We start from the raw sequence: 27,026 nt of genomic DNA, 5'->3' as shown, positions 1-27,026 counted from the left end.
TACACTTAAAATTTCTCTTTTTGAAATGTTTAAGTCAGTGTTTTTTATTCAGAAGGTTGTACAACTATCGTGTCTAATTCCAGAACATTTTCATTACCCACACCCACTAGTGGTCACTCCCCAGCTGTCCCTCCTCCAGGCTCTGGCAACCACTAACCTACTTTCTGTCTCTATGGATTTGCTAATTCTAGACATTTCATATAATGGAATCATACAATAGAGACCTTTTAAGTCTGGCTTCTTCCACTTAGTGTAATATTTTCAAGGTTCATTCATCCTGTAGAACCTATCAGTGTTTTATTCCTTTTTATGACTGGACAACATTTTGTTTAGGATTCAAGTTTTTGGCTATTATGAATAAAGCTACCTTCATGTACAAGTTCTTCTGTGAACACAGGTTTTGATTTCTCTCATGGGTACCCTAGGGGTGGAATCGCTGGCTCATATGATCATTCTATGCCTAACTTTATAATTGCTTTTTAAAACATTTTAAATTATTTCATGTTTCAAAATAGAACATATTGCACTTTTAACAAGCAGCTGGTAATCAAAAGAAGAACTTCATTCACTTTTGGAGTATATTTTCCCCTTAATTCTCATTATTAAGAGAATTAATAGCCTAAATGGTAGGTTGGAATAGCAGAGACACCTGTACAGGAACCCTAAAAGGAAACAGGATGAGGCTAATAATTCCTCTCCCCCCAGAAAAAATCCCTAAGGAAAATTATGCAAATGGGAATAATTAAAAGTTGGCTACACTTCTTGCCTCACCTGCTTGGGTCTCCAGTTTTGATTGATTACTTTCTTAATTGAAATCTATTAAGTCACCTTTTGACAACATGTACCCAGAAGGGCCCAGAATGGTTACCTGGTACAGAGCAAGCTGTGCTCCGGGGATGCTCACCTGTAAAGTCTAAGCTTCACTGTGTCTTCATCAAGAATTGGGCAACCGTTGTGAACATACTTTACTTCATTGGGAAGGAAGTGGCAATCAAAGACCTAGTTCACATGAAGAAATGAATAAATATCTATGAGAAAATTGGTACAAGATTTAATTTTTCCAACTATAGAGGCCTGCCTGGAGAAATTATGGTTAGCAAGGGGTGTGTGTTGATGTGTGTGTATGCATTTTAACCACCATCACCTCTACCCTACCCTCATGCCACTCACCATCCTGCTTACATAGCCAAGTCTTATCCTGAGAATATCTAAATAATGAAATCTAAATGATAACCAAAGCAGATGTGGCAAATAAATTAAGAATGATTACCTCTATACATAATTATCTTTTCATAATTATAGTGCATTTAAAACATAGTTGCATCTATCCAAATTTTATTTGCCTCATTCAGGGGTTCGTAGCAATTCAGTTAGAGAGGTTTTCTGGGTCTGCATGAAAAGGCACACATTAACCCACCCACAAACACACTATATTCCTTCTATATGCCTTTGTTCTCCTTTTCTTTCTTCCTTTTCCAAATAGTGTTTTTATGGTCAAAGATGAAACCACTGGCTGTGGACACTATTGTGGTTGATCAAAGATGATACACAGTTATTTCTTAAATGCTTGCAAAAGACTGCTTTCATTAGTTGAATAATAGAAAACATAGCTGATGAGATGAATAGAAATCTAAAGGCAATTGCTCTACTCAAATAAAGTTATAATTAACTGTCTCACCTCACTCAAAATTGTTAAGGAAATTGCTATTATATTTGGGGAACCCTGGTTTTTAAAAGAAAATTCTTCTTTCCTACCCATATCACGACCTTCATTCTTCCCACTCTGACTTGGTAGAGTTCTAAGAAAGACCTTTGAGGCACTCACTCAGCCTCCGTAGTGCTTTCTGTACCTTGTCACAGCTCAAACATTTTCAGACAACATAATCCACTTTATCACTTATACAAATGATTTTCTTTCCCCCAGATATCATTGGTTCCTCTTTTTAACTGACAACCAGGAAGGAGATAAAGCAAAGACCTTCCCCCTATCATTGACAAATAGTCACGGTAATAAAGAGACAATCTGCTTTGTTAAAAGAAACATCTGTTTTATGTTTCATAATATGTTTTCCTTTTATAAAAGGCGACAACCATAATTGTCCATAAATTTACTAACTAAAACAAAGGAGAGCTAAATCCTTTTCTAATTACTGTCTAGCTTTGTTTTTTTCCACTTCAATTGCTTTTCAATTACAATTTATAATTAAATTGTCACACATTCCTAACTCATTACTCACTTTAATGACAGTAAACTGCTTCAACCTAGAGAGACTTTCTTACCACAGTATTTCCTAGTCAAAAAAGCAACCTCAGCACTAAGCTGTGTTGCTTTTCCACGGGGGATATTTCTCACCCAGGTGCATGAAGTGCTGTGTCTCGGGGAGCCTCGTCCTAGAACATGAGAAAAGCACACTGCCATGGACCTCCTCTCATTGACTATAGCAAGAGGGTTGTCTAAACAGAAGGTACTATTGTGCACAATTGAAATCCCTTTCCAAATATCCAATAGGAAAATGAACCTGTTGGTCCTAAGACAAACTTTAGTAATGAAATGAAAACATTAATTGAACAGATGTTAAACAAAACATTTTCTTTGCAAATCACATGAAACTGTTCATTACACAGCAGGGTGCTGTTAACACAGTCCTGTCGCTAGAAATGGGTTCACATAAGCTTGGCTTTCAGCTTACCATTAAGCTCCATTAAAGAATGATGTGTAGGCACTGCATGTGTGTGCGCACGTGAACTTGGCTGTACTGAACTTATAAAACTCTGTAAGACATAAATCCCTTGGGGAGGGCTGAACCAGCCTGGGTTAAAAACCAAGCACAATTTCCTTTTTTTTTTTAACAAATCACCTTGCTTAGGAACCTTGTTTTTGTTGAAATTGTCAAATTTTTTTTAAAAAAAAAGAAACAATCACCTAGCAGTTTGAGAAAGTTTCCTGACTTTATAGATTTCTCTATACTACAACATTCTAATATTTGGCAAAAAGGTGATGAAACTCCACTTTTTTTTGAAACTCCACATTTTAATGGGCTCCTTTACTACAGAAAAAATATATAGAAGATATAAACCACATATCTACTTTAGATGATATAAATCAATTTGAGATGTCATGTTTGCCTCTGGAAATACATACACTGAACACTCGGGACTGAGTTCTATTTACTTTTTAATGAGCAGCAGCACTCTAGGGAAGCAAATGTGTGTGTGTGTGGGGGGGGCTTCTTCAGCAGTCTGAATCTACTGTCCACGTTGTTATTATGCTCCATGCTGTCTTTCCAATAACCAAACTCGCTCTCAAAAGCAGGGAGCCTGGGTTGGAGATGACATGAATCCCACTGCTCATCCTTGTGACCAACTATGTTTTTTACCTAGTTCCAGTCACTTAGATCTCTTTTTTCTCCCCAGTGCCTTGGCGCAAGCTAAAGAATCAGGGCTATTAAAGCAACACTAAAAATAAATAATGGAGATGATTTCATTATACTCAGAGAGAGAATAATGTTAAGGAGTCAAAGGCTACTTGGAGTGGAGAGGGAGTAGCCCACAGAGGCTGTCTTAGGCAAACTAGATCCTCCTCAAATTGCCTCCTGATCATCTTTGTTGAGGTCATTATTATACTCTAACATTTTAAGGAGAATCTGGTGATTGGCAGGGCTTTTGTTTTGCTCAGTGGGGTATGTGTGCTTGGGGTCCCAACTGGAAGATAGCCAGGCAGCTTGGCCCCACAGGCTACCAGGGGAAGAATTCTGCTTCTCTTCTCCCCCCACCAAATACTCAGCCTCACATTTGAATAACTGTTGAATAATTACTTTACAGAATATTGATTGGAAGGGCTACCAAATTATCAACTCATTCATCTTTAAAAGGTGCCCATGTATGCCAGTAAAGCCCTAAGTCTCTTCCCCCTACTTCCGCAAGGACCCCAGTCCTCTAGTGCAGGGCTCCTGTCTTTGTGCTCCTTAACACTCTAAGGGTTTGCACTTGGCTTTGACTTCAGTCCCTGTGGTTGGGTCTCCCTCACCTGCTGGTGGGCCCAGGGTATCACCTGCCCAGTCTTACTGCATCAGGGCTCCAGCATGAGCAATGCCATATTTCTCCTTTTCCCATTGACCGATAAGTGCCAATCAAAATACATTCAAAGTACAAATAATGTCCAGAGAAAATGAAAAGTCACAACTACCTAACAACATCTTGGGCCCATTATTGTACTCTAACATTTTTAGATGCCATCTGAAGCTCTTTGGCAAAAAAAAAAAAAAAAAAAGAAGAAGAAAGAAGCTCATAGGAAACTGGAGAGAGACGTTTGATCCTCAGGAACACCCTCAATGTGAGTCCCCCCATCATAGAATTCTGATATGTTTCAAAATTGGTCTATAACTTGAAGTGTGGTTAATGGAACGTCTGGAGATGTCACCTTATTCCATATTTCCAATGTCTAAGTATCACTTTTGAACAACTTCATGGAGTGTGTTTCTTTAGCCAAATGAAAAGGAAACCATTTCCACAGTTCAGGTCCGTATTTCCAGAAGCAGCAGCATCCAGTGCTGAATATTTTTAGGATGGTTTGCACTAGGAGCAAAGCTAAACCACAACAGGAACAAGTAATAAACCAAAATCAACTTTCTATTATGTGTAGTGGTTAGCTCCTGCTTTTTTTTTATTATTAAATCATAGCTGTGTACATTAATGTGATCATGGGGCACCATACACTGGTTTTATACACAGTTTGACACATTTTCATCACACTGGTTGACAAAGCCTTCCTGGCATTTTCTTAGTTATTGTGTTAAGACAATTATATTCTACACTTACTGAGTTTCACATGTATCCTTGTAAGATGCACCATAGGTGCTAGCTCCTACTTAAAGCAAAAAACAATGTATGAAAATACAGATATCTTAAACATAGTGAAATGGTAATTCTTCACTCTACAAAAGGATTGACCACAGGTATTTTTAAAGAACAGTGCATAGGCGTGAGCCACCATGCTGGGCCAACACGCCTATAATCCTAGCACTCAGGAAGGCCAGGGCAGGTGGATTGCTTGAGCTCCGGTGTTCGAGACCAGCCTCAGCAAGAGACAAACTTCGTCTCTGCTAAAAAGAGAAAAATTAGCTGAGTGTTGTGGCCGGTGCCTGTAGTACCAGCTACACAGGAAGCTGAGGCAATTCACTTGAGCTCAGAAGTTTGAGATTGCGGTGAGCTATGACTCTATGGCACTCTAGCCCCGGGGCAAAAGAGTGAGACTGTCTCAAAAAAAGAAAAAGAAATGCCATCTCGTCCTTAAGTACAGTAATGTGCCATATAATGACATTTTGGTCAATGATAAACTGCACATACAAAGGTGGTCCCATAAGATTATAATACAGTTAAAAAATTCCTGCTACCTGCTGACATCACGGCAGACGTAACATCATAGTGCCAGCTTGCGGTGATGTGGGTGTCAACAAACTACTGCTCCGCCAGTTGTATAAAAGTCTAGCAGTATAATTATATACAGCACATAATACACAATAATGATAATAAATGACTGTTACTGGTTTATGTATTTACACTATTTTGTATCAGGATTTTAGAGCATGCTCTTCTATTTATAAAAAAGAAAATCATTAAGTGTGAAACAGCTTCAGGCAGGTCCTACAGGAGGTATTCTAGAAGAAGACACTGTCATCACAGAAGACCTCAACTCCAGGCCTGTGGGATAAGCCATGGAGATGGAAGACAGATGGGGGACCTGACTGACCCTGTGTCGGCGAGGCTAAGGCTAAGAAATTTATTTTTTGTTTTAAACATAAAAATAAGAAATTTATTTTTTTATTTTTATTTATTGAGACAGAGAGTCTCACTCTGTCACCCTGGGTAGAGTGCCATGGTATCATCATAGCTCACAGCCACCTCAAACTCTTGGGCTCAAGACATCCTCCTGTCTCAGTTTTTAACAGACACCCAGGGGGTCTCAGTCTTGCTCAGGCTGGTCTCGAACTCCTGAGCTCAAGAAATCCACCCTCCTTGCCTCCTGGAGTGCTGGGACAACAGTGTGAGTCACCATGCTCAGCCAACTATTTTTTAAAATAAATTTTTAAAAATAGGCTCAGCGCCCATCGCACAGTGGTTATGGCGCCGGCCCCATGCACTGAGGCTGTCAGGTTCCAACCCAGCTCGGGCCAGCTAAACAACACTGACAACTGCAACAAGAAAATAGCTGGGCACTGTGACAGGCGCCTGTAGTCCCAGCTACTTGGGAGGCTGAGGCAAGAGAATCACTTAAGCCCAAGAGTTGGGGGGTACTGTGAGCTGTGATGCCACAGCACTCCACTGAGGGTGACATAGTAAGACTTTGTCTCAAAAAAAATAAATAAATTTTTAAAAATAGAAAAAAGCATGTAGAACAAGGACATAAAGAAAGAAAATATTTTTGTATAGAGGAACAACGTTTGTGTCTTAAGCTAAGCGTTATTACAAAACGGTCAAAAGTTTTTAAAAAAATTAAAATGTTTACAAAGTAAAAAAATAAATAAATAAATAAATAAAGAACAGTGCATATTTAAAGTGAAGCATCTTCACTTTTCCCCCCTTACTCAAGAGAATTCATTAACATGAATAATTTCACCTATTCATGTTAATAGATGAAATGTTCTCAGGTTTTATCATTGCTACTCTGAGGTCAAAGTGTGTCCTAAAAATGTCTTGAAACCTTGATCTCTTATCCAATGGCAGCCTGACTGGCAATGAGTGAGATCATTTGGGGCAGGAATAATCCCATAAAGACTGTTCGGTCCTATCACACCACACAAGCATTTCTCATTTCGGCCCTTGGAAGGCTGCCCTGTTTTTTCTCCCTTTCTCTCCCCCGCTTCTCCTTTCCTCCCTCTTTTTCTCTCTCTGAATGGCAATAGACCTAAAAATGACAGATATGCAGCTGTCTTACATTCTGCTTTTTCCTGGATGATTAGCTACTCTATGAGGTCAAGCATCTGGCAAGATGTACAAGATTTTGATTCAATAAAAGAGGAGAGATCGGAAAGATGTGTTGTAACAGTGCAGTAAGAAAAAGCACATGTGTCTGCGTCCACTTTCATTGAACCTGACGTCCTCCACGGGGTTAGCACCTCGAGGACGAAATCTTGCCAGTGCCAGGTTTGCTATCTGGAAACAGACGTAAAACATTAAAAAAATAGGTTTTACCTCACCTAGAAAAACAACGCACTCCTATGCCTGTTCCTTTCAACTCCAGCATTTCAAACACGAACATCTTAGCAAGTCTCACCTTCGTGAGACGAGCCCTTTCCTATCTTTGTTCTGTCTCTGTCTCTGTGTCCCCCCCACATGCTGTCACACATTCACATCCAAGCTCTGCGTGACCTACCTGTGGAGTGAGTTTCCCAACCCTCTGTGTTACTGGCTCATTTGTCACCACTTCCACTTTGCAGGCATCTTTCTCTCTGGGAACGGCAAACTTCAGGTTGTCTTCGGACAGGAAGGCAGAGCTGCCCTTCATCACCCTCAGCCCGCGGTTAACGCTGATGAAGGTGGGGCTGGCCCAGCCCACAAGGAACAGCAGCAGCAGGGCATTTGAGCCCCCCCACGTCAGAGAGTTCATGCTGACAAGGACCAACTCGTTTTCTCATCCACTGGTGAAATCCCTTCAACAAAGGAAGGCTTCTGTGCTCCCTCCTGGGGTGTCAGCTCATAGTCCAAGGGGCAGGGCGAGGGTCCCAACAACGTGCCCCAAGATCTTAATACACCCCTTTCATGTCAAATGGAGACAAGGAGGCCTTTCAGGCAATCCTGGGGCTTTTAATAAAACTTGCTGATCACTCCTGACAACGCCGGCAAGATTAATGTGCCTCCCAAGTGCTTTTCTAATCCTGTAAATGGGAGAAGAGGTTGGAGGAAAGTGAGAGTGAGACCAAAAGGTTTGTGTGGCTATTCAAAAGATCACTACCAACAAAGGGATCTTTCAACCAGCTTATGATTTCAGCTAAACTAAAAACAAATAAACTAGCTTGACCTCCAGGCCCACCTGAAAGGCAATGCGGCCATTTCATCCTCAGCTTCCAGCTCCTGCTTCCGGCCCTGACATACCCTGTGTGGTACAGCCTAAGACAGCCAGGCTGGTGCCCCAAAGAACACCTTTTGGTCCTGTGAGTTCAGAGACAGTTGTTGAACTCTTTGCTTGTGTTTTCTTATTTGTCCACTGAGGACTGTATTCTAATTACACCAGAGAGCTGATAGGATTATTTGCACACTGAAAACGTGATTAATTCTAAGTCAATACTATCCAAACAAGAAAGAAACTTAACAATTTGCCACACTGGGCACAATTCTGACTTTGCTGGGCAATGAAGACATCTAAGGAACACTTGAGTGGAAACTGGAGAAAATATATCCTTTTTAAAGTGAACATTCAAGTTTATGTTTCTATGAAGCAATTGATGTGGCTTCAGTACTCATAGCTAATGACATGGTGTATGAGCATGCGTGTTTACATTATCTACAATGCTAATTACATTATTATGTACTAAGTTTGCACAAAGAAAGTCTTTGTTTTTACTTTAACCACTTGGAATTTCATGATTATTTCTCTGTGTTCCTTAAGAACAAAAAATATTTTATCTACAGTAAAATGTATTGGCTCAGCACCCGTACCTCAGTGGTTAGGGTGCCAGCCACATACACTAGGGCTGGAGGGGTCGAACCCGGCCCAGGCCTGCTAAACAACAATGACAACTACAACAACAACAACAACAAAAATAGCCTGGCATTGTGGCAGGCACCTGTAGTCCCAGCTACTTGGGAGGCTGAGGCAAGAGAATCATGTAAGCCCCAGAGTTTGAGATTGCTGTGAGCTGTGACACCACAGCACTCTACCAAGGGTGACATAATGAGACTCTGTCTCAAAAAATAAGTAAAATGTATTGAAATATATCCTTAAACTCAGAGTATGATTCAATAAACAAATCATGGTTTGTTCTGCCTCAGAAAAGGACTTCAATGCTAGTAATTTTAATATATTTCTATACATAACCAGTGGATACCAAAATACACGTTTGTCAGAAAGTTGTAGAGAAAAGGCCTCTATTCTTCCTGTCTAATACACTGAAGGAAGACTTGCTGCCGTATGAAACCTTTCGCTTTTGAGGCAGTGGCTGGCTAATATGTGTCCCCTGACACCTGATGCTTTACAGATTAGCCTATTTTTTCATGATGTCACTCCCCACATAAAACTGTTCATACATTCCCCTCCCACTATGCTGCCCACACTCCTGCTAAATTAGCCTGGCTTATTAGGTCAAGAATGCAAATCTGAACTTTCACAACAAAATAAAATCTTTTTTTCTGTTCACGTTCGGCATCTAAGATCACTCAAAAAGGCAGCTCATTCAGGGACAGGAGAGGTAACAGGATAGGTAAGTGTCTCCCAAAACTGGGAGATACATAGGGAGTCTACACGCCACACTCTCCTTTTTAACCTCACTCCATCTCAATTAGTTTCCTTTGCTGGTTCTTCCTAGACCCCCTGACCTTTTAATGCTAAGGCCCAGTCCTAGCACCTGTTTTTTCTCTGTCCTTACATCCTAGTGATCTCATTCTTTGGTTTTAACATCTCTTGTATGTAATGAGATTCAAAGTTATATCCCCAGCCTGAGCTTCTCTCTCTCTCTCTTTTTTTCTTTTAAGAACAGATTCTCAAGCCGGGACCAGTGATCGGCACTCTCCCACCTCTGGAAGAGCTGCACAGGGACCCGCGATCTGCACCCTCCCGGACCTCCAGAAGAGCTGCGCCCTCCCGACCCCGGTAAGAACTGCGCGAGGACCATTACCCTGCCCACCGGGCCTCCACACTCCCTGACCAGGAACTCCAGGAGCCACGCAACCCCACATCCTCCCTGCTGTACCCTCCCTGCCTCCACACCACCGCTCGTCTGGCCAGGGACTCTGGTAGCCATGTGCCCTCCAGAGCCCTCCCTGCCTCTGCACGGAGCCCTTTTCCTGGCCAGAGACTGCTGGAGCCTTGGGCCTTCTGTGCCAAAGTCACTGGGTGCCAGGCACTCCCAGAACTGTGTGCACCACCACCCCACCCACCCCACCCCCGCCCTGTTGCTGGATCCTGGGGTGTCACACTCTGGAGCTGCTCCCACAACCAGAACTCCCTGGCTGGGGCAGCCCCAGAAGAGCTACACAGGGTCACTCCCTACAAAGATCCAGCAACAATAGAGTGACCCCCCCAGGTCTAATCTCAGAGAGACACCATCCCAACTCTGACGAAGGTCAGAGGCAACAGTGAAAAACAATCATGAGACAAAATCAAAGGAAAAACTCTGGCAATATGAATACTCAGAGTAGATCAACTCCCTCAAGGAACAATGGGGCAGTCACAGCACAAGATACCATGCACAAACAAATAGGTGAGATGTCAGAAATTTAATCCAGAATCTGGATAGCAAATAAGATCAAATTAGAATTCCAAGCAGTAAACCAAAAGATGTCTCAAGAATTCAACGAATTCAAAGACCAAATGGCCAAAGATTTTGACACATTGAGACAAGATGTTGCATCCCTCAAAGATCTGAGAAACACAGTAGAATCCCTCAGTAACAGAATGGAGCAAGCAGAAGAAAGGATTCCTGACATTGAAGACAAAGCTTTTGAACGCTCCTAAACTCTCAGAGAGGAAGAGAAATGGAGGGCAAAAACAGACAACTCTCTCACAGAGCTCTGGGATAATTCTAAGAAAACCAATATTCGTCTCATAGGGATACCCAAAAGTGATGAAGTGGCTTCACAAGGTACAGAGTCTCCTCTCCATGAGATTATGAAAGACAACTTTCCAGACATGCCAAGAGATTCTGAATTTCAGATAGTTGACAATTTCAGTACTCCAACATGACTCAACCCAAATAAGACATCCCCCAGACACATCATAATCAATTTCACTAAAGTTAATATGAAGGAGAAAATTCTGAAAGCAGCCAGATGAAAGAAAACCATCACCTACAAGAAGAATATTAGAATAACTGCAAATCTCTCTGCTGAAACCTTTCAAGCTAGAAGAGGATGGTCATTGACTTTTAAACTCCTAAAACAAAATAACTTTCAACCCAGGATCCTATACCCAGCTAAACTGAGTTTCATTTATGATGGAGAAATTAAATACTATAATGAAATTCACATGTTGAAGAACTTTGCTACAACTAAACCAGCTCTCCAGGATATTCTCAGACCTATCCTCCATAAAGACCAGCATAATTGTCCACCACAAAAGTAAACCTGCCCAGAAAATTTTGATCAAATTCCAACTTCCACAGTTGCAAAAGGATTAAAAATGTCCACCGGTCTCTCAAAAGGCTTATCAATATTCTCAACTAATGTGAATGGTTTAAATTGTCCTCTAAAGGGCACAGGTTGGCTGACTGGATACAAAAACTCAAGCCAGATATCTGCTGCATACAAGAATCTCATCTTACATTAAAAGACAAATATAGACTCAAGGTGAAGGGATGGTCATCTATACCCAGGCAAATGGAAAGCAGAAAAAAGCAGGCATTATAATCCTATTTGCAGATGTGATAGGCTTTAAACCAACCAAAATAAGGAAGGATAAGGATGGACACTTCATATTTGTTAAAGGTAATACTCAATATGATGAGATTTCAATTATTAATATTTATGCACCCAACCAGAATGCACCTCAATTTATAAGAGAAACTCTAACAGACATGAGCAATTTGATTTCCTCCAGTTCCATAGTAGTTAGAGATTTTAACACCCCTTTAGCCGGGCTGGATAGATCCTCCAAAAAGAAGCTAAGCAAAGAAATCTTAGATTTAAACTTAACCATTCAACATCTGGACATAACAGACATCTATAGAACATTTCATCCCAACAAAACTGAATACACATTCTTCTCATCAGCCCACAGACAAACTCCAAAATCAACCACATCCTGGGCCACAAATATAACCTCAGAAATATTTTAAAAAATAGAAATTATTCCTTGCATCTTCTCAGACTATCATGGAATAAAAGTTGAACTCAATAACAATAGGAACCTGCATACCCATACAAGAACATGGAAGCTAAATAACCTTATGCTGAAGGATAGATGGGTTATAGATGAGATTAAGAAGAAAATCACCAAATTTTTGGAACAAAACAACAATGAAGACACAAATTATCAGAATCTCTGGGATACTGCAAAGGCAGTCCTAAGAGGGAAATTTATAGCACTGCAAACCTTCCTCAAGAAAACGGAAAGAGAGGAAGTTAATAACTTAATGGGACATCTCAAGCAACTGGAGAAGGAAGAACACTCCAACCCCAAACCCAGCAGAAGAAAAGAAATAACCAAAATCAGAGCAGAATTAAATGAAATTGAAAACAAAAGAATTATACAACAGATCAATAAATCCAAAAGTTGGTTTTTTGAAAAGGTCAATAAAATAGATAAACCTTTGGTCAACCTAACCAGGAAAAAAAGAGTAAAATCCCTAATTTCATCAATCATAAATGGTAAAGATGAAATAACAACAGACCCCACAGAAATTCAAAAAATCCTTAACCAATATTACAAGAAACTTTACTCTCAGAAATATGAATATCTGAAAGAGATCGACCAATACTTGGAAGTACGCCACCTACCAAGACTTAGCTAGAACAAAGTGGAAATGTTGAACAGGCCTATATCAAGTTCTGAAATAGCATCAACTATACAAAATCTCCCTACAAAGAAAAGCCCAAGAACAGATGGCTTTACATCAGAATTCTACCAAACCTTTAAAGAAGAACTAGTACCTATATTAATAAACCTCTTCCAAAACAGAGAAAAAGAAGGAATACTACCCTTCTACGAAGCAAACATCACCTTGATCCCTAAACCAGGGAAAGACCCAACAAGAAAAGAAAATTAAAGACCAATATCACTAATGAATATTGATGCAAAAATACTCAATAAGATCCTAACAGACAGAATCCAACAACACATCAAAAAAATTATACACCATGACCAAGTGGGATTTATCCCAGGCTCTCAAGGCTGGTTCAATATATGTAAATCAATAAGTATAATTCAGCACATAAACAAACTAAAAAAATAAAGACCATATGATTCTCTCAATTGATGCAGAAAAAGCTTATGATACTATCCAGCATCCCTTTATGATCAGAACACTTAAGAAAATTGGTATAGAAGGGACATTTCTTAAACTAATAGAGGCTATCTACAGCAAACCCACAGCCAATATAGTATCGAGTGGAGTTAAATTGAAATCATTTCCACTTAGATCAGGAACGAGGCAAGGTTGCCCATTGTCTCCATTGCTCTTTAACATTGTAATGGAAGTTTTAGCCATTGCAATTAGGGAAGAAAAGGTGATCAAGGGTATCATAGGGTCAGAAAAGATCAAACATTCGCTCTTCGCAGATGATATGATCGTATATCTGGAAAACAATAGGGATTCTACTACAAAACTCTTAGAAGTGATCAAGGAATACAGCAATGTCTCAGGCTACAAAATCAACACCCATAAATCTGTAGCCTTTATATATATCAACATTAACCAAGCCAAAAAAACAGTCAAGGACTCTATTCCTTTCACAGTAGTGCCAAAGAAGATGAAATATTTGGGAGTATACCTAACAAAGGACGTGAATGATCTCTATAAAGAGAACTACGAAACTTTAGGAAAGAAATAGCTAAAGATGTTAACAAATGGAAAAACATATCATGCTCATGGCTGGGAAGAATCAACATCGTTAAAATGTCTATACTACTCAAAGCAATATATAATTTTAATGTAATTCCTATCAAAGCTCCATTGTCATATTTTAAAGATCTTGAAAAAATAATACTTCATTTTATATGGAATCAGAAAAAACCTCGAATAGACAAAACATTGCTCAGAAATAAAAACAAAGCAGGAGGAATCACGCTACCAGACCTGAGACTGTACTATAAATCAATAGTGATCAAAACAGCATGGTATTGGCACAAAAACAGAGTAGATGTCTGGAACAGAATAGAGAACCAAGAGATGAATCCAGCTACATACCATTATTTGATCTTTGACAAGCCAATTAAAAACATTCAGTGGGGAAAAGATTCCCTATTTAACAAACGGTGCAGGGTGAACTGGCTGACGATCTGTAAAAGACTGAAACTGGACCCACACCTTTCAGCATTAACTAAGATAGACTCTCACTGGATAAAAGATTTAAACTTAAGACATGAAACTATAAAAATACTTGAAGAAAGTGCAGGGAAAACTCTTGAAGGAATCAGCCTGGCTGAATATTTTATGAGGAGGACTCCCAGGCAATTGAAGCAGTATCAAAAATACATTACTGGGACCTAATCAAACTAAAAAGCTTCTGCACAGCCAAGAACATAGTAAGTAAAGCAAGCAGACAGCCTTCAGAATGGGAGAAATTATTTGCAGGTTATACCTCCGATAAAGGTTTGATAACCAGAATCCACAGAGAACTCAAATGTCAAGTGATCCCATCTCAGGGCAGGCAAAGGACTTGAAGAGAAACTTCTCTAAAGAAGACAGACACACAATCTACAGACACATGAAAAAAAGCTCATCATCCTTAATCATCAGAGAAATGCAAATCAAAACCACTTTGAGATATCACCTAACCCCAATAAGAGTAGCCCACATAACAAAATCCCAAAACCAGAGATGTTAGCATGGATGTGGAGAAAAGGGCACACTTCTACACTGCTGGTGGGAATGTACACTAATACGTTCCTTCTGGAAGGATGTTTGGAGAATACTTAGAGATTTAAAAATAGACTGCCATTTGGTCCTATAATTCCTTTACTAGGTTTATACCCAGAAGACCAAAAATCACAATATAACAAAGACATCTGTACCAGAATGTTTATTGCAGCCCAATTCATAATTACTAAGTCATGGAAGAAGCCCAAGTGCCCATTGATCCACGAATGGACCAGCAAATTGTGGTACATGTATACCATGGAATATTATGCAGCCTTAAAGAAAGATGGAGACTTTACCTCTTTCATGCTTACATGGATGGAGCTGAAACATATTCTTAGCAAAGTATCTGAGGAATGGAAGAAAAAATATCCAATATACTCAGCCCTACTATGAAGCTAAATTATAGCTTTCACATGAAGGCTATAACCCAACTATAGCACAACTACGAGGAAAGGGCCAAGGAAGGGGAAGGGACGAGGGACGTGAGGGTAGAGGGAGGGTAATGGGTGGGGCCACACCTACAGTGCATCTTAGAATGGGTACAGGCGAAACTTACTAAATGCAGAATACAGATGTCTACATACAATAACTAAGAAAATGCCATGAAGGCTATGTTGAACAGTTTGATGAGAATATTTCAGATTGTATATGAAACCTGCACATTGTACCCCTTGATTGCACAAATATACACAGCTATGATTTAACAATAAAAATATATAAATAAATAAACAAAAAGAACAGATTCTCACTTTGTTGTCCTTGGTAGAGTGCCATAGCATCACAGCTCACAGCAACCTCCAGCTCTTGGGCTTAAGCAATTCTGTTGCCTCAGCCTTTTGAGGAACTAGGACCTGCTACGTGCCTGGCTATTTTTTTTGTTGCAGTTTGGCCGGGGCTGGGTTCGAACCCTCCACCTTCAGTATATGGGGTCGGCAGCCTACTCACTGAGCCACAGGTGCCGCCTGGACTTTTCCTAACTCTAGATTCATATATGTACTCTCTACTTGACATTTCTGTGTGGGTGTATAATGTAGCCAAATTCAGTTCTTCACCTTCCCTCCCCGTCTTCCCTATCTGAATAGCAACTCCAGCATTTCAGCTGGTCTCGTCTATGTCTCATGTTCTATGTTCAAACACAAGCCAAAAAATATCTTGTTTTTTTGTGTGGACAGACCTCCAGTAATTCCAGACTTCCCTTGAGTTCCAGCAAAAGCTATAACACTTCCGCCAGCAAAATAAAACAGAGGTGTTAGGTGCCATTCCCATGCTTACCCTTCATTCTATAGAAGGCTGTGTCAGCAGACAGCAGCTACAAATCCTCCCGGGAACCTGAGAAGTGAGACTCCCTGAGTTCTCCTGCACAAGGAAATGAATTCTGCTAACACCTAAATGAGCTTGGGTGTGGATTCTTCCTAAGTCAAGCCTCTGGGTAAGAATGAAGCCCAATCAACATCTAGATCGTAGCCTAGTGACGACCTAAAGCAGAGGACCCAGCTGAGCCACGGTCAGTCAGACCCCAGACATACAGAAACTGGGAGATGCTAAACTCAAGTTGTTTTAAGCCACCGAGTTTGCAATGATTTGTTACATAGAAATGAACTATTAATAAACTCGTCCTTCCAAACATGTCTAGCATCCAATTACTCTGAGTGCTCACTAGCTCTGCAGGGTGACGGCAGCAGCACCCTATTTTATCTCCCTGCTTCCACACTTGCCTCCCTGGAAGCATCTCCTGGCAGAGGGCAGAGATTCCTATTAAATGGTATTTGTTATCAGGTCACATCTCTGCTCAAAACTCCCAATGGTGTCTCATCTTAGAGTCAAACCAGCCCTGTGGATAACTGAGGGGTACTGTGTGACCTGTTTCTCCCCCATGTCCCTCCTCACATCTCCTGATGGTCTTCCCTTTGCCGACTCTGCCCTAGCCACACTTAAGCCTCAGCTTTTCCTCAAGCGAATCAAGGTCAGCCTCCCTCCCTGCCCCTCACCACAGCCTCCCATTTGCAACTAACATGTCTGATATGAACCTTCTTCCCCAGATATCCCTCCCCAGCCCACTCCGGCCGCAAGTTTTCTATCAAATGTCACACTTGCAGTGCGGTCACACCTGACTGCTACATTAAAACTGTCACTATCATCCCTCAGCATCCTCTACCCTCTCCTGCCTTGTTTTTAATTCATGCTTTATAACCATTGAACATAATACATTTGCTTATTTATATTAATCATTTGCCATTCCCCTCAGGAAGGTGTGCATTTTTATTTTTTTATTTATGGATTCATCCCCAATGCCTAGAATAATGCCTGATGTATCAATAAAAATGTGTCAAATGAGGGAATAAATAGAAGAAAACAATGACCTGGCCTCGCTCATACAGACTGTTAATACATCACCTAACACAGTTTTTCCTTTCTTAAAATGTCTGTACATTTTTTATACCCTCTGTGTATTAAGTAATTAAAGACATATCTTCAGACAAAGTCCACGAAGAGCAGACCTATCTTACAGGTAAATGTGTCCTCATGTCATTATGTTGCTTAGCTGAAAATAAATTAAAAGAAATCATCAGTGTAATGAGTTCTCTAGTACCAGCCCATCTAGGTACAAAGCAAAGACTTTGTACAGCCTCCTCAGGCCTGGTCATCCATCTGGTGAGAGCACAGCGTCAGGCCCCACAAGAACAGCCCTTGGCACACATAGGCATAGCACATGGTCCTGGAATTCTCTATTCCTGCCACCCACTCAGCCAGCAGCTGAAACAAATCCCCTTCAAAACTCCACAGAGATCTTGTATTATAAACAAAGGCACAAAAAAGAAGGGCTTTGATCCAGAGTCAAGTTCCTGATCTCTGCACCTGTTGTGACTCACAGGTCAGCCTGTCTCTAGACCAGACCCAGCCCCTCACCTTTTACAATAGATCACAGTTTGGTGATCACCCCCACACTTTTAGAGCCAGACCTGAGCATAAAGGATGAACAAAGCAACCTCAAGGGAAGGAATTCTGTCTTAGAGGCTTTGCCATTATGTCACAAATTTGTGTTTAATAACCTTAAATATGTTTTGGTTTAGCACTGCCTTAGTAAGAAAGGCAATGTGGAATGAAATGGAACAACTCCATCAAAGTCTTCTATTTCATGTAAGCAATTTAGAATACCAAATAAACTCTCAGATATATTTCAAAAATAATACAGCAAATTTTTCCTTCCTTTCTGTTATGATAACTCAGTAACTCTGAGTATCTATCAGATAGGTATTAGAAAAGAGCCAATCTCACTTTCTTTTACAGAAATAGAAGTTTTAACTGGGTATATATTCACCTAGTACAAAGACTGTGTTCCACAGCTTCCTTTGTGGCCATCTGTGTCCATATGAGAAGATTTTGGCCCATGGAATTTAAGAAAAGATGTCAGTAGCTCTGAGAAACCACCTTTAAGAGGCGGTTATTGCATGCCACATTTCCCCCCATCTTGTTGCCCAGATAGAGGAAGCTGCTTTGCACATGAAAATTTGGGCTATGCCATAAATTGGCAGATCCCTGAGCTAGAAGGAGCCTCGGCCTCCAGGGCATTTGCCAAGCAGAGTCACCCTACCAGCCCATTCTTGCAAAACTTCACATGGTAGAGAACATGAACTACTTTTCTATTTAACTTCTTATTTGGGAGTTTTTTGTGATTCACAACTGAACTTAAACTACATCTTTAATAGTCACTTTATTATTCAATTTCTTGCATTGATTTGGGTTAGTCACTAATCATCTAAAGATCATAACTTCCTACCAAATAGCCTGTGGGGCAATAGCTCATTTTTCCATTATATCCTAGTAAACCCCTGAGTAAGAGGTAAGTCCAAGATCTTGATGCTCATCCACCAGGAAGAGACAGGAGAGAAAGAGGAGACCTATTTCTTGGCTTCCTATGCCATGAAATTTTGGAAAAGAGTAGACTTAAATTCTGAAGATTTGAACTCTAATCCTGACGTTTATGAATGTCACTTTTCTCCTTCCAAAATGAGGTCATCCAGGCTTGACACCCAGGCTCAGCCACTAGGGTGCCAGCCACATACACTGGTGCTGGCGGGTTCGAATCCAGGCTGGCCCTGGCAAACAACAATGACAACTACAACCAAAAAAAAAAATAACTGGGTGTTGGGGCAGGCACCTGTAGTCCCAGCTATTCGGGAGGCTAAGGCAAGAGAATCACCTAAGCCTAAGAGTTTGAGGTTGCTGTAAGCTATGAGGCCACAGCACTCTACCCAGTGTGACAGTTTGAGACTCTGTCTCAAAAAAAAAATGAGGTCATCAATCCTGCCTCATCCAGAGTTTCCCTGTTAAACCAAATGAAACAATCTATGTGGAAGTATTTCCTTAATTATAAAGCCCAAAGCCCCAACACATGTAACATCATCATTACAAAATATTTCAAAGGAATAAGGGAGTAAAGCTTTCTCAGGAACAAACAGAATAGCAGGAAATGGGCCAGTGTGAAGACAGCAAAATTAAGTTTAATCAATGTCAAATAGAATGTTTTATTTACATCTGAATGGTCTCTTTTTCTTCCTCCTAGTCTGAAGACAGAATGTGTAATAAAAGCTCAAATTTTAATATGTCGAAAGCAACCCAAAGCAACACAATTGGGGGGGGGGGAAGTATAAGCGTAGCAATTTCCAAATTCAAAATTAAACAAAACTCAAGCTTCAATCAATTGAACCTGGATAAAGGCTGCAGAATTAAGCACAATAAAGATAAAAAAGAACTTATGGGGGCAAGACATGATTGCAAGAGGGACTTTACCTAACAATTGCAATCAGTGTAACCTGGCTTATTGTACCCTCAATGAATCCCCAAAAATAAAAAATAAAAATAAAAAGATAAAAAAGAACATGCTTTCTTTGTGTTTTATTTGCATTCTAATTCCTCCTGTGTTTTCTCTTGGTATTGGAAAACACCAAGGATGAACACAGCCCAAGGAAAATACTGGACTGATTTTCTGTTTCAAATAGGTGGAACAGGAAGGGAAAAAGAAAAGAATTTGTATGAACAGACAGAGAAAGGAGGAAAAAAAAAAAAAGAACAGAAGAACGAAGGAAATCCGGATTCTGAATCAAACAAGATCTTACAGATGACGATGAGTTTTTTACCACTCCCCAAAATGAGACGGGTAACTCATTGTAACTGACTCTGGTACAAAATTATTTTGTCCAGTGGCAGCCAACATTTACTTAACAACACCCTAATTGGAAGTCTAGCACACTTGAGAATTTTGTTTTCTTGATCCCAGCATAGGAATCCATCCCAGATGGATCCTCAGAATCCATCTGTCCCCAGCTTGCTCTGACTGCTGTTACGGCTTCTGTGGGGTCAGCGGAATTACTGGGGGCATGTGGAAATGGAGGTAGAAAGGGTATTTAACTATATTCCCCAAGGAGCTTGTAAACTAACTTTCAGTCACCTCAGATTCCGCAATAGAAACAAAGTGTATCTTTGCTTGTTTTTGTGGTTCAGCTGTTTTGGGGCATTTTGAAATCCTGTCATGCCCACAAATTAGTTCTGCTCTCACTGATCATTTCCCCCACCATTCCTTTCTTCTTTATGTAAAAATCATGTATACTAAGTATATCTGTAGAAGCCAATAAGAGTGTGTGAAAATTGTTCTGAAAAGTAGGAAACCAGCCTGCTTTGAATTCCTTCTTATCAAATTTCATGAAGGTTTTTTTAACTCCACTTTCTTCCTTGGGAAATTTTCTGAACGGAAGAGAATAGTTTAGCAACATTCCATTTGGTGGAGGGGAAGTGTGAGCTAGTATTTGTGTCATAATTACACATTCAGCGTAACCACACGAGCATGCGTTCTCCATGTTGATGTGAACATAGTCCTGTCGCTAATCTGAGATAATCCACGCACAGCAAGAAAAAAATGGGTCCCAGCTGTACTCTAGCTCCTCATTGCAATGGAAATTCTTGATGGTCAGCCCTGATGAGAATAATATTTACCTTCTCCTTTCTGGAATTTTGCAGTGGTAGCTATACAACACAAGGCAGGTGCCTGACCCATCCATGCCCAGCACTGACATCAAGATACCAATAATCCATTGTAGCTTTTTATTTGCTCTGCTTTTTGCAGAATTCATGTGTGGCCTGAGACTTCTCATCAGTGCTGCAGGTGGTTACTTGCCATTACAATGAAGCTTACAAGAGCAATGGACCCTTCTGTTTTCCCTGGGCCTGAGGCTATTATTACCTCCTTCATCCCTTTATTTCTTTTTAACATTTTATTTATTTATAATTGAAAAATAAAAGTTACACACATTTTTAGTGTACAATATGATGCTTTGATACATGTACACATTGTGGAATTGCTACATCAAGCTCATTAACATATTCACTACCTCCCTTTTTTTGTGGGGAGAACCCTTCCAATCTCTTTTAGCATTTTCAAGTACGATATTATTGGCCTGGCATGGTGGCTCACACCTGTAATCCCAGCACTCTGGAAGGCTGAGGTGGGTGTATTGCTTGAGCTCAGGAAGTCAAGACCAGCCTGAGCAAGAGCAAGACCCCATCTCTACTGAAAATAGAAAAATTAGCTGGGCATAGTGGTGTGTGCCTGTAGTCCCTGCAACTTGGAAAGCTGAAGCACGGAGGATCACTTGAGCCCACGAGTTTGAGGTTGCTGTGAGCTGTGATGATTCCATGGCACTCTCCACCCAGACTCAGTCTCAAAAAAAAAAAAAAACCCACAATATTATTAACTATATTCTATAGTCATAATATTATACAATAGATTTCCTGAACTTATTCTTTCTGACTGAAATTCTGAATCCTTTGATTGATATCTCCCCAATACTTCCTAGCAACCATCTTCAACTTTCTTTCTGGTTCTATGGGTTCAGCTTTTCTAGACCTTACAAGTACCCTAACATCCTTTAAGAAATAAAAATCTAATAGAGAACTGATATTTAAGTGTAAAAAAAATAGCTAACTCAGGATCAATCCACTCTACCCATTGAAACATAAACTTTTTTTTTTTTTTTTTTTTTTTGCAGTTTTTGGCCAGGGCCGGGTTCAAACCCACCACCCCCAACATATGGGGCCAAAGCCCTACTCCTTGAGCCACAGGCACCGCCCCATAAGGTGATTTTAAAATCCTTGACTACAAGGGTAAAGTAAGCTGACAAAGATTTCCTAACTTCTTCTCCATATTAAAATCTTTTAAATGCCAGTCAGAAGCCAAATTTAGAAGCTAGCATGGAATCTTTTAAGATGTACTTTTAAAATCATCATAATTTTCATACAAATAAATTTCTAAACTAATTCATACAAACCTAATTTAAAGTCTTAAGCATGAACCTGTAGCGGAATATAATTACCATATGATAACTGAATCAAAATCACATGTGACATGAAGTAATTCACCGAAAAGCAACAAAGAGGAAATCAAGAGAACTGTGGCCACAGGGAATAGCTGGCTGTCTACACTTAGAGAAAAATGTCTCCTTTGTATTTTAGTGAGGAGATCAAGACTTAGTCTTTACCAAGGACTCCAGGACCACTGTCTCCTCTGACCGTACAAGTCCCTGAGGTAGATAGAGAAGTGTAATTGCTCTTCCTTAGAGCCAACAGGAGAACACTCCGAGCCACTTGCGCGAGTTCCTGTGAAGAGCGCAGAGCTGTGGCAGGAGCAGCCTCTGGCCTCCATCCTGACAATTTCATTCTGTTCTTTCCCCGAGAGCCATTGAGCCAAACTACAAAGAAGTTCCGGGAAGACACAACCAAACAGCAGATTCTTTTCTTTCCAGAAGCTCGTGACCTCTTAAGGGAGCTTTAAGTGTTCATTGACCTTATAGCAGTGGTTCTCAACCTGTGGGCCGCGACCCCTTTGAACTGTATTAAAAGGTTCGCGGCATTAGGAAGGTTGACAACCACCGCCAGGAATAGAAAATCCTTAAGACTTTGCCAAACATAAGATTTTCCGAGTGAATCCTCTCAGACAGGATGAATACAATCATGGAGAAAGAAATAACTTGTGACTTCTAAGATACCACTGTCCCCTGATCAAACAATTTTTAGTATTCCCTATGTACAATTTTCTTCCTTTGTATTTTGCTTATTAGTATTTTCACTTACTACATAAAAGCCCCGGGCTACATTCTGCATATGCGTCTTTTCATTTATTCCTCACAACAAACCTACCAATGAGCTTCTATGTATTATACTAATTTTATGGATAAATACACAGTGACTTCTAGAAGTGACACAATATACATAATATTAATAAAAACACTTATCAAGTGCTCACTATATATACTAGGTTTTGCTCAAAGTGTTTTATGTATATTATTTAATCCCTACCGTGGTTTTAGGAAGTAGACAGTAATTGAGGAGGTAGACGAGCAAATGAGGAGAAAAGAGGTTAAGTAACTTCCCCAAGATCATCAGTTTTACCTTGTCCTTGAGTAGTATTCGTAGCCCAGTTTTGCCCAACTCTAAGATGCTTGTACTTAACCCCTGCATTATATTGCTTCACATTACACTCACAACCTTATATTCCTGGAAATTGCTACACTAGCCCCAAGGTCTTTTTCCTACAGTATGCATGAAATTTAACAACTTCCTTTATGGTTCCAGATGGCCATTGATGCCTGTTATAGGACTTAAACTTTCACTAGAGGCAATGTTCTCCAAAGGAAGTAGTGTTACTTTAAGAGCAAATAATTAAATGAAGTATCCTGTCTCCTAGTATCTCAGGGCTCCAAGGCCTTAAACAACACACAGTTCAAAGGCTTCAAGGCAAACAGGGTGCTTAGTAATTCCAGTGCATTAAATCAGTAAAATATGTGTCCATTCTATCTATTAACAATCTGTTTCCTCCTCTCTGCAATTTTTTCTAAACCATATTTCTAAATCACAATGTATGGTTTAGGAAGAACATCAGAAATCAAGTAGTCCATATCCTTCATTTTTAGTTATCAAGCTATTCTGAAAATAGCTTTTTTTAAAAAGTAAAAGAGATGCATCATTAATTAAAGGATAAAAATATAGGAACTCATAAAGGAAGAAAAAAAATACACTTCCCAACACCCAAATAAAGCACTCTTAGGCTTTCATATATTTATGTATGTTTTTATATATACTGTGTGTGTGTATATATACATACATTTATACAAACGTACGTACACACAGTTTTTGAACTTAATTGGGACCATACTACCAAGAGTTATGTATCATTCCTTTCTACTGACATAACACTCTACTGCAAGCACTTTCCACATTACCACCTCACTGTACTCTGTGCCCTTTACCCACTAAGTCGAGGCACTCCAGTTGCAATAGTCATTCCACTGTCACAAGGAAATAGTTACTATGCAATGGATTATGATGAAAAATCCTTAATTATAAATCAGTCCATTTCTCTAGTTATTTTCCTTTTGTTAGATTTCTAAAAGTAGAATTGCAAGGCTAGAGGAAGTAAACTTATTCTGAGGCTCTGGAAATGCATGCTCCCTGGAAACATGGTGCCAATTCACACCCTTATCAGCTTTCTTCACTGATGACATTCAGTATTATTTCCTGTAACCTGTATACACTTTCTAAGTAAAGTGTGTTGCATCTGACATGGTTTTAATTTGCATTTCGTTTATGTGGAAGATTTAATATGTTTTTCTTTGTTATTTAATGTCCATTAGCCCTGTGTATATTCTTCTCCAGAAGCCCCTCCACTTGCAGAAAAAAAGGCAGCTAAGAGCCTACTAGGACAACACAGCTATCGGGGAACCACGCCTGAACTGGCGTCTCAATTTCGACATCCAGCACTATGTCCATTATCCAGGCAGATTCTCTAAATCACAGTTGCTCAATCCAGAAATAACCCTTTCAGTGTTTTCTGCAGGAAGCACTGACAGACTCAAAACTAGGGAGACAGAGCCTTCTGAAAATGCACATTTGGAAATACTAAAAGTCTTCTATATACAAATATGCTTGAAACAGACAATGCTAAAATTTCTTTTAAAGATTCACAACACAATAGCATATTAAAGGCTGTAAAAGTCCCGTGGAAAGGAAACTTTTAAGCCTAAAATTTGCAAATGTATAGAAAAGCATTTTTGTTCTTTTTCATTAAAAACCCCAGGTTCTTTCAGACATCATCAAGAGACATTAGGTTAAAGAATTAAAATGATCGAAATATAGGATGTCCAGATGGTATCTACAAAATTTCTGGCCATGCCTAATAAATTCATACTTAATGAGTCTACATCAGAAACCCAAATTCCAGGCTGCCCTTTGAAAACCAGACACCTGGCCTGTCTCTACAGAGGCTTTCTACTAAAACTACCTTCAAAGGCAGAAAAAACTGATTGCAGAAGAAAAAAATTTGTGCCCCAACTTACAGTTCTGTTTTTAATGACTATGAAAACTTCTTAAACCATCAAAAGCATTTCCTTGAAGATTAGTTAGAAAGTAGCCATCATTTAAATTAATTTTGCTTTCAGCCAAAGGGTTGCATCATACCAATTTTCACAACAGGCTGCTTTAACTGAATAATTACAATTCTCTGTGGTTAACTAAACTCCGTTCTTTATCTTGGACTTAGCACAGGTATGTACGCAAACTCACACCTACTGCCTTCCCTACCAAAATCACCTGGCCTAAAACCAGTTTCCTTCTTTTTGTGTGAATTCTATAATTCTTAATTTACAAAATGAAACACCAGATTGTCCAAAAGTGAAATTCTGTTTAAATTCACATAAAATCATGTTCAGGAATTCATCTTTGAACCCAATCCCACTTCCAGAATACAGCCTGATTCTTTAATTGAATATGACATATTCATTTGTTCATTCATTGTACAAGTGTTAAGTACCCACTCTGGAACAAGTGCTTCACCAAGTGTTAGGATTACAAAGACCAAAAAAGACCCAAAAATTCAGGATTTTTGTTTGTTTGTTTGTGACAGGGTCTCATTCTGTTGCCTGAGCTAGAGTGCAGTGGCGACATCACAGCTCACTGTAATCTCAAATGCCTGGGCTCAAGTGATCCCCCTGTCTTAGCCTCCTAAGTATGTGGGACTACAGGCATCCACCACCATGCCCAGATAATTTTTTTACTTTTTGTAGAGACAGGGAAAATTCTTACCCTTAGAGAGTCTGTAGTGTAATTCAGAAAGGTAAACATATAGTTCAAATAGCATGGTAAGTGCAATAATGGTGGGATGGATTATGTGGCTACAGGAGTAAATAGGAGGATAGTATTTGACACAAACTGTGCCTAGGGGATGCTTTCTAGGAGAGAAAGTTAAATTTGAAAGAATCAATAGGATTTACAAAGGTGGAAAGGAGAGCAAAGGACATGTATGAAGATGGAGAGAAAAAATGTGGTATAGTCTGAGAATTGTCAAGTAGATGGCCTGTCAAAAGGCTTTTTATGAGAAAGGGTAGAGAGGCATTGTGCAAATAAAGTCAAAGGGCAGGTAACCCTACTTTTGAGAGACTGATACTTTGTGGGAAAGAGTCCAGGTACTTTGCAACACAAAATCACAAAATGGTATATGTGGTGATGAAATAGGAGCAAAATGCTTGGATGATTCCATCAAACTCATCAGTATACACTTCAAGAAACTTCCACCATTCAGGTGGAAACACTTCATTGTGAAAAAGATTGCTCAGGCATTAAAAATAAATAAATAAAACTATCCAGCTCTGCTCTCCAAGCTGTGCTGTGTAACCTTGACCATCTTACTTGCATGCCATAGCTAATGATGAAACTCAAAGTCACGAATGTAGAGAGCAGAAAAGAGACCAACCACCACCACAATTTTTGTTATGAGATCTGCTGTAAAGGAACTGATTTTGGTGACCTAAGGATTTGGTGGGAAATGACAAAAGATGCAAAGTTGTTTGAGCCTAAGTCATAATATAGCAAAAAAAAAAAAAACCCTAGAATTCTAGAGTTAGGAGGAGTTTTCCAAAGTTAACATATAATAATAAGCATGTGCTAAACACTTTGTGCTTGGCACTTTTCTTAACTCATTAATCTTCACAACAAGGTATGGAATAGATTACATTGTCATTCCCATTTTGCAGCTAAGGAAACATAAATAATTTGTCCAAGGCAAATGCTAATCAATATCATAGCTGTGATTCCAAGTCCATTAGACAGGTGCCTGAAACCCATGCTCTGTGTTCTAGCACAGGGTGATCAAGAGGAGAAAATGAGGCCCCCAAATGCTAAGTGATTTGTCAAAGGTTAGACAGTTGGTTGGACCTGTTGCCTTTTCCATCAGTGCAAGCAGAGTGTGGA

At 39.8% G+C, this 27,026-nt stretch overlaps 1 protein-coding gene across 9 annotated transcripts in view; it reads right to left on the bottom strand.

Annotated features, from left to right (window-relative positions):
- Positions 1–27,026, bottom strand: part of FREM1 (FRAS1 related extracellular matrix 1) — a 183,025-nt gene that overhangs the window by 143,706 nt on the left and 12,293 nt on the right. For all 9 annotated transcript variants that reach the window (XM_053572312.1, XM_053572332.1, XM_053572323.1 and 6 more), the window contains exons 2-3: positions 7,373–7,874; positions 905–999 (exon numbers count right to left, since the gene is read on the bottom strand). In XM_053572312.1, coding sequence (XP_053428287.1) covers positions 905–999; positions 7,373–7,606 — 329 coding nt within the window. In that variant the 5' untranslated portion in view covers positions 7,607–7,874. The remainder of the gene's footprint in view (positions 1–904; positions 1,000–7,372; positions 7,875–27,026) is intronic.

Source organism: Nycticebus coucang, chromosome 2 (genome assembly GCF_027406575.1).
Source record: "Nycticebus coucang isolate mNycCou1 chromosome 2, mNycCou1.pri, whole genome shotgun sequence".
Lineage (NCBI taxonomy): Eukaryota > Metazoa > Chordata > Mammalia > Primates > Lorisidae > Nycticebus > Nycticebus coucang.
The sequence above is the reverse complement of the archived record's forward strand: the minus strand, read 5'-3'. Positions and strand labels throughout refer to the sequence as shown.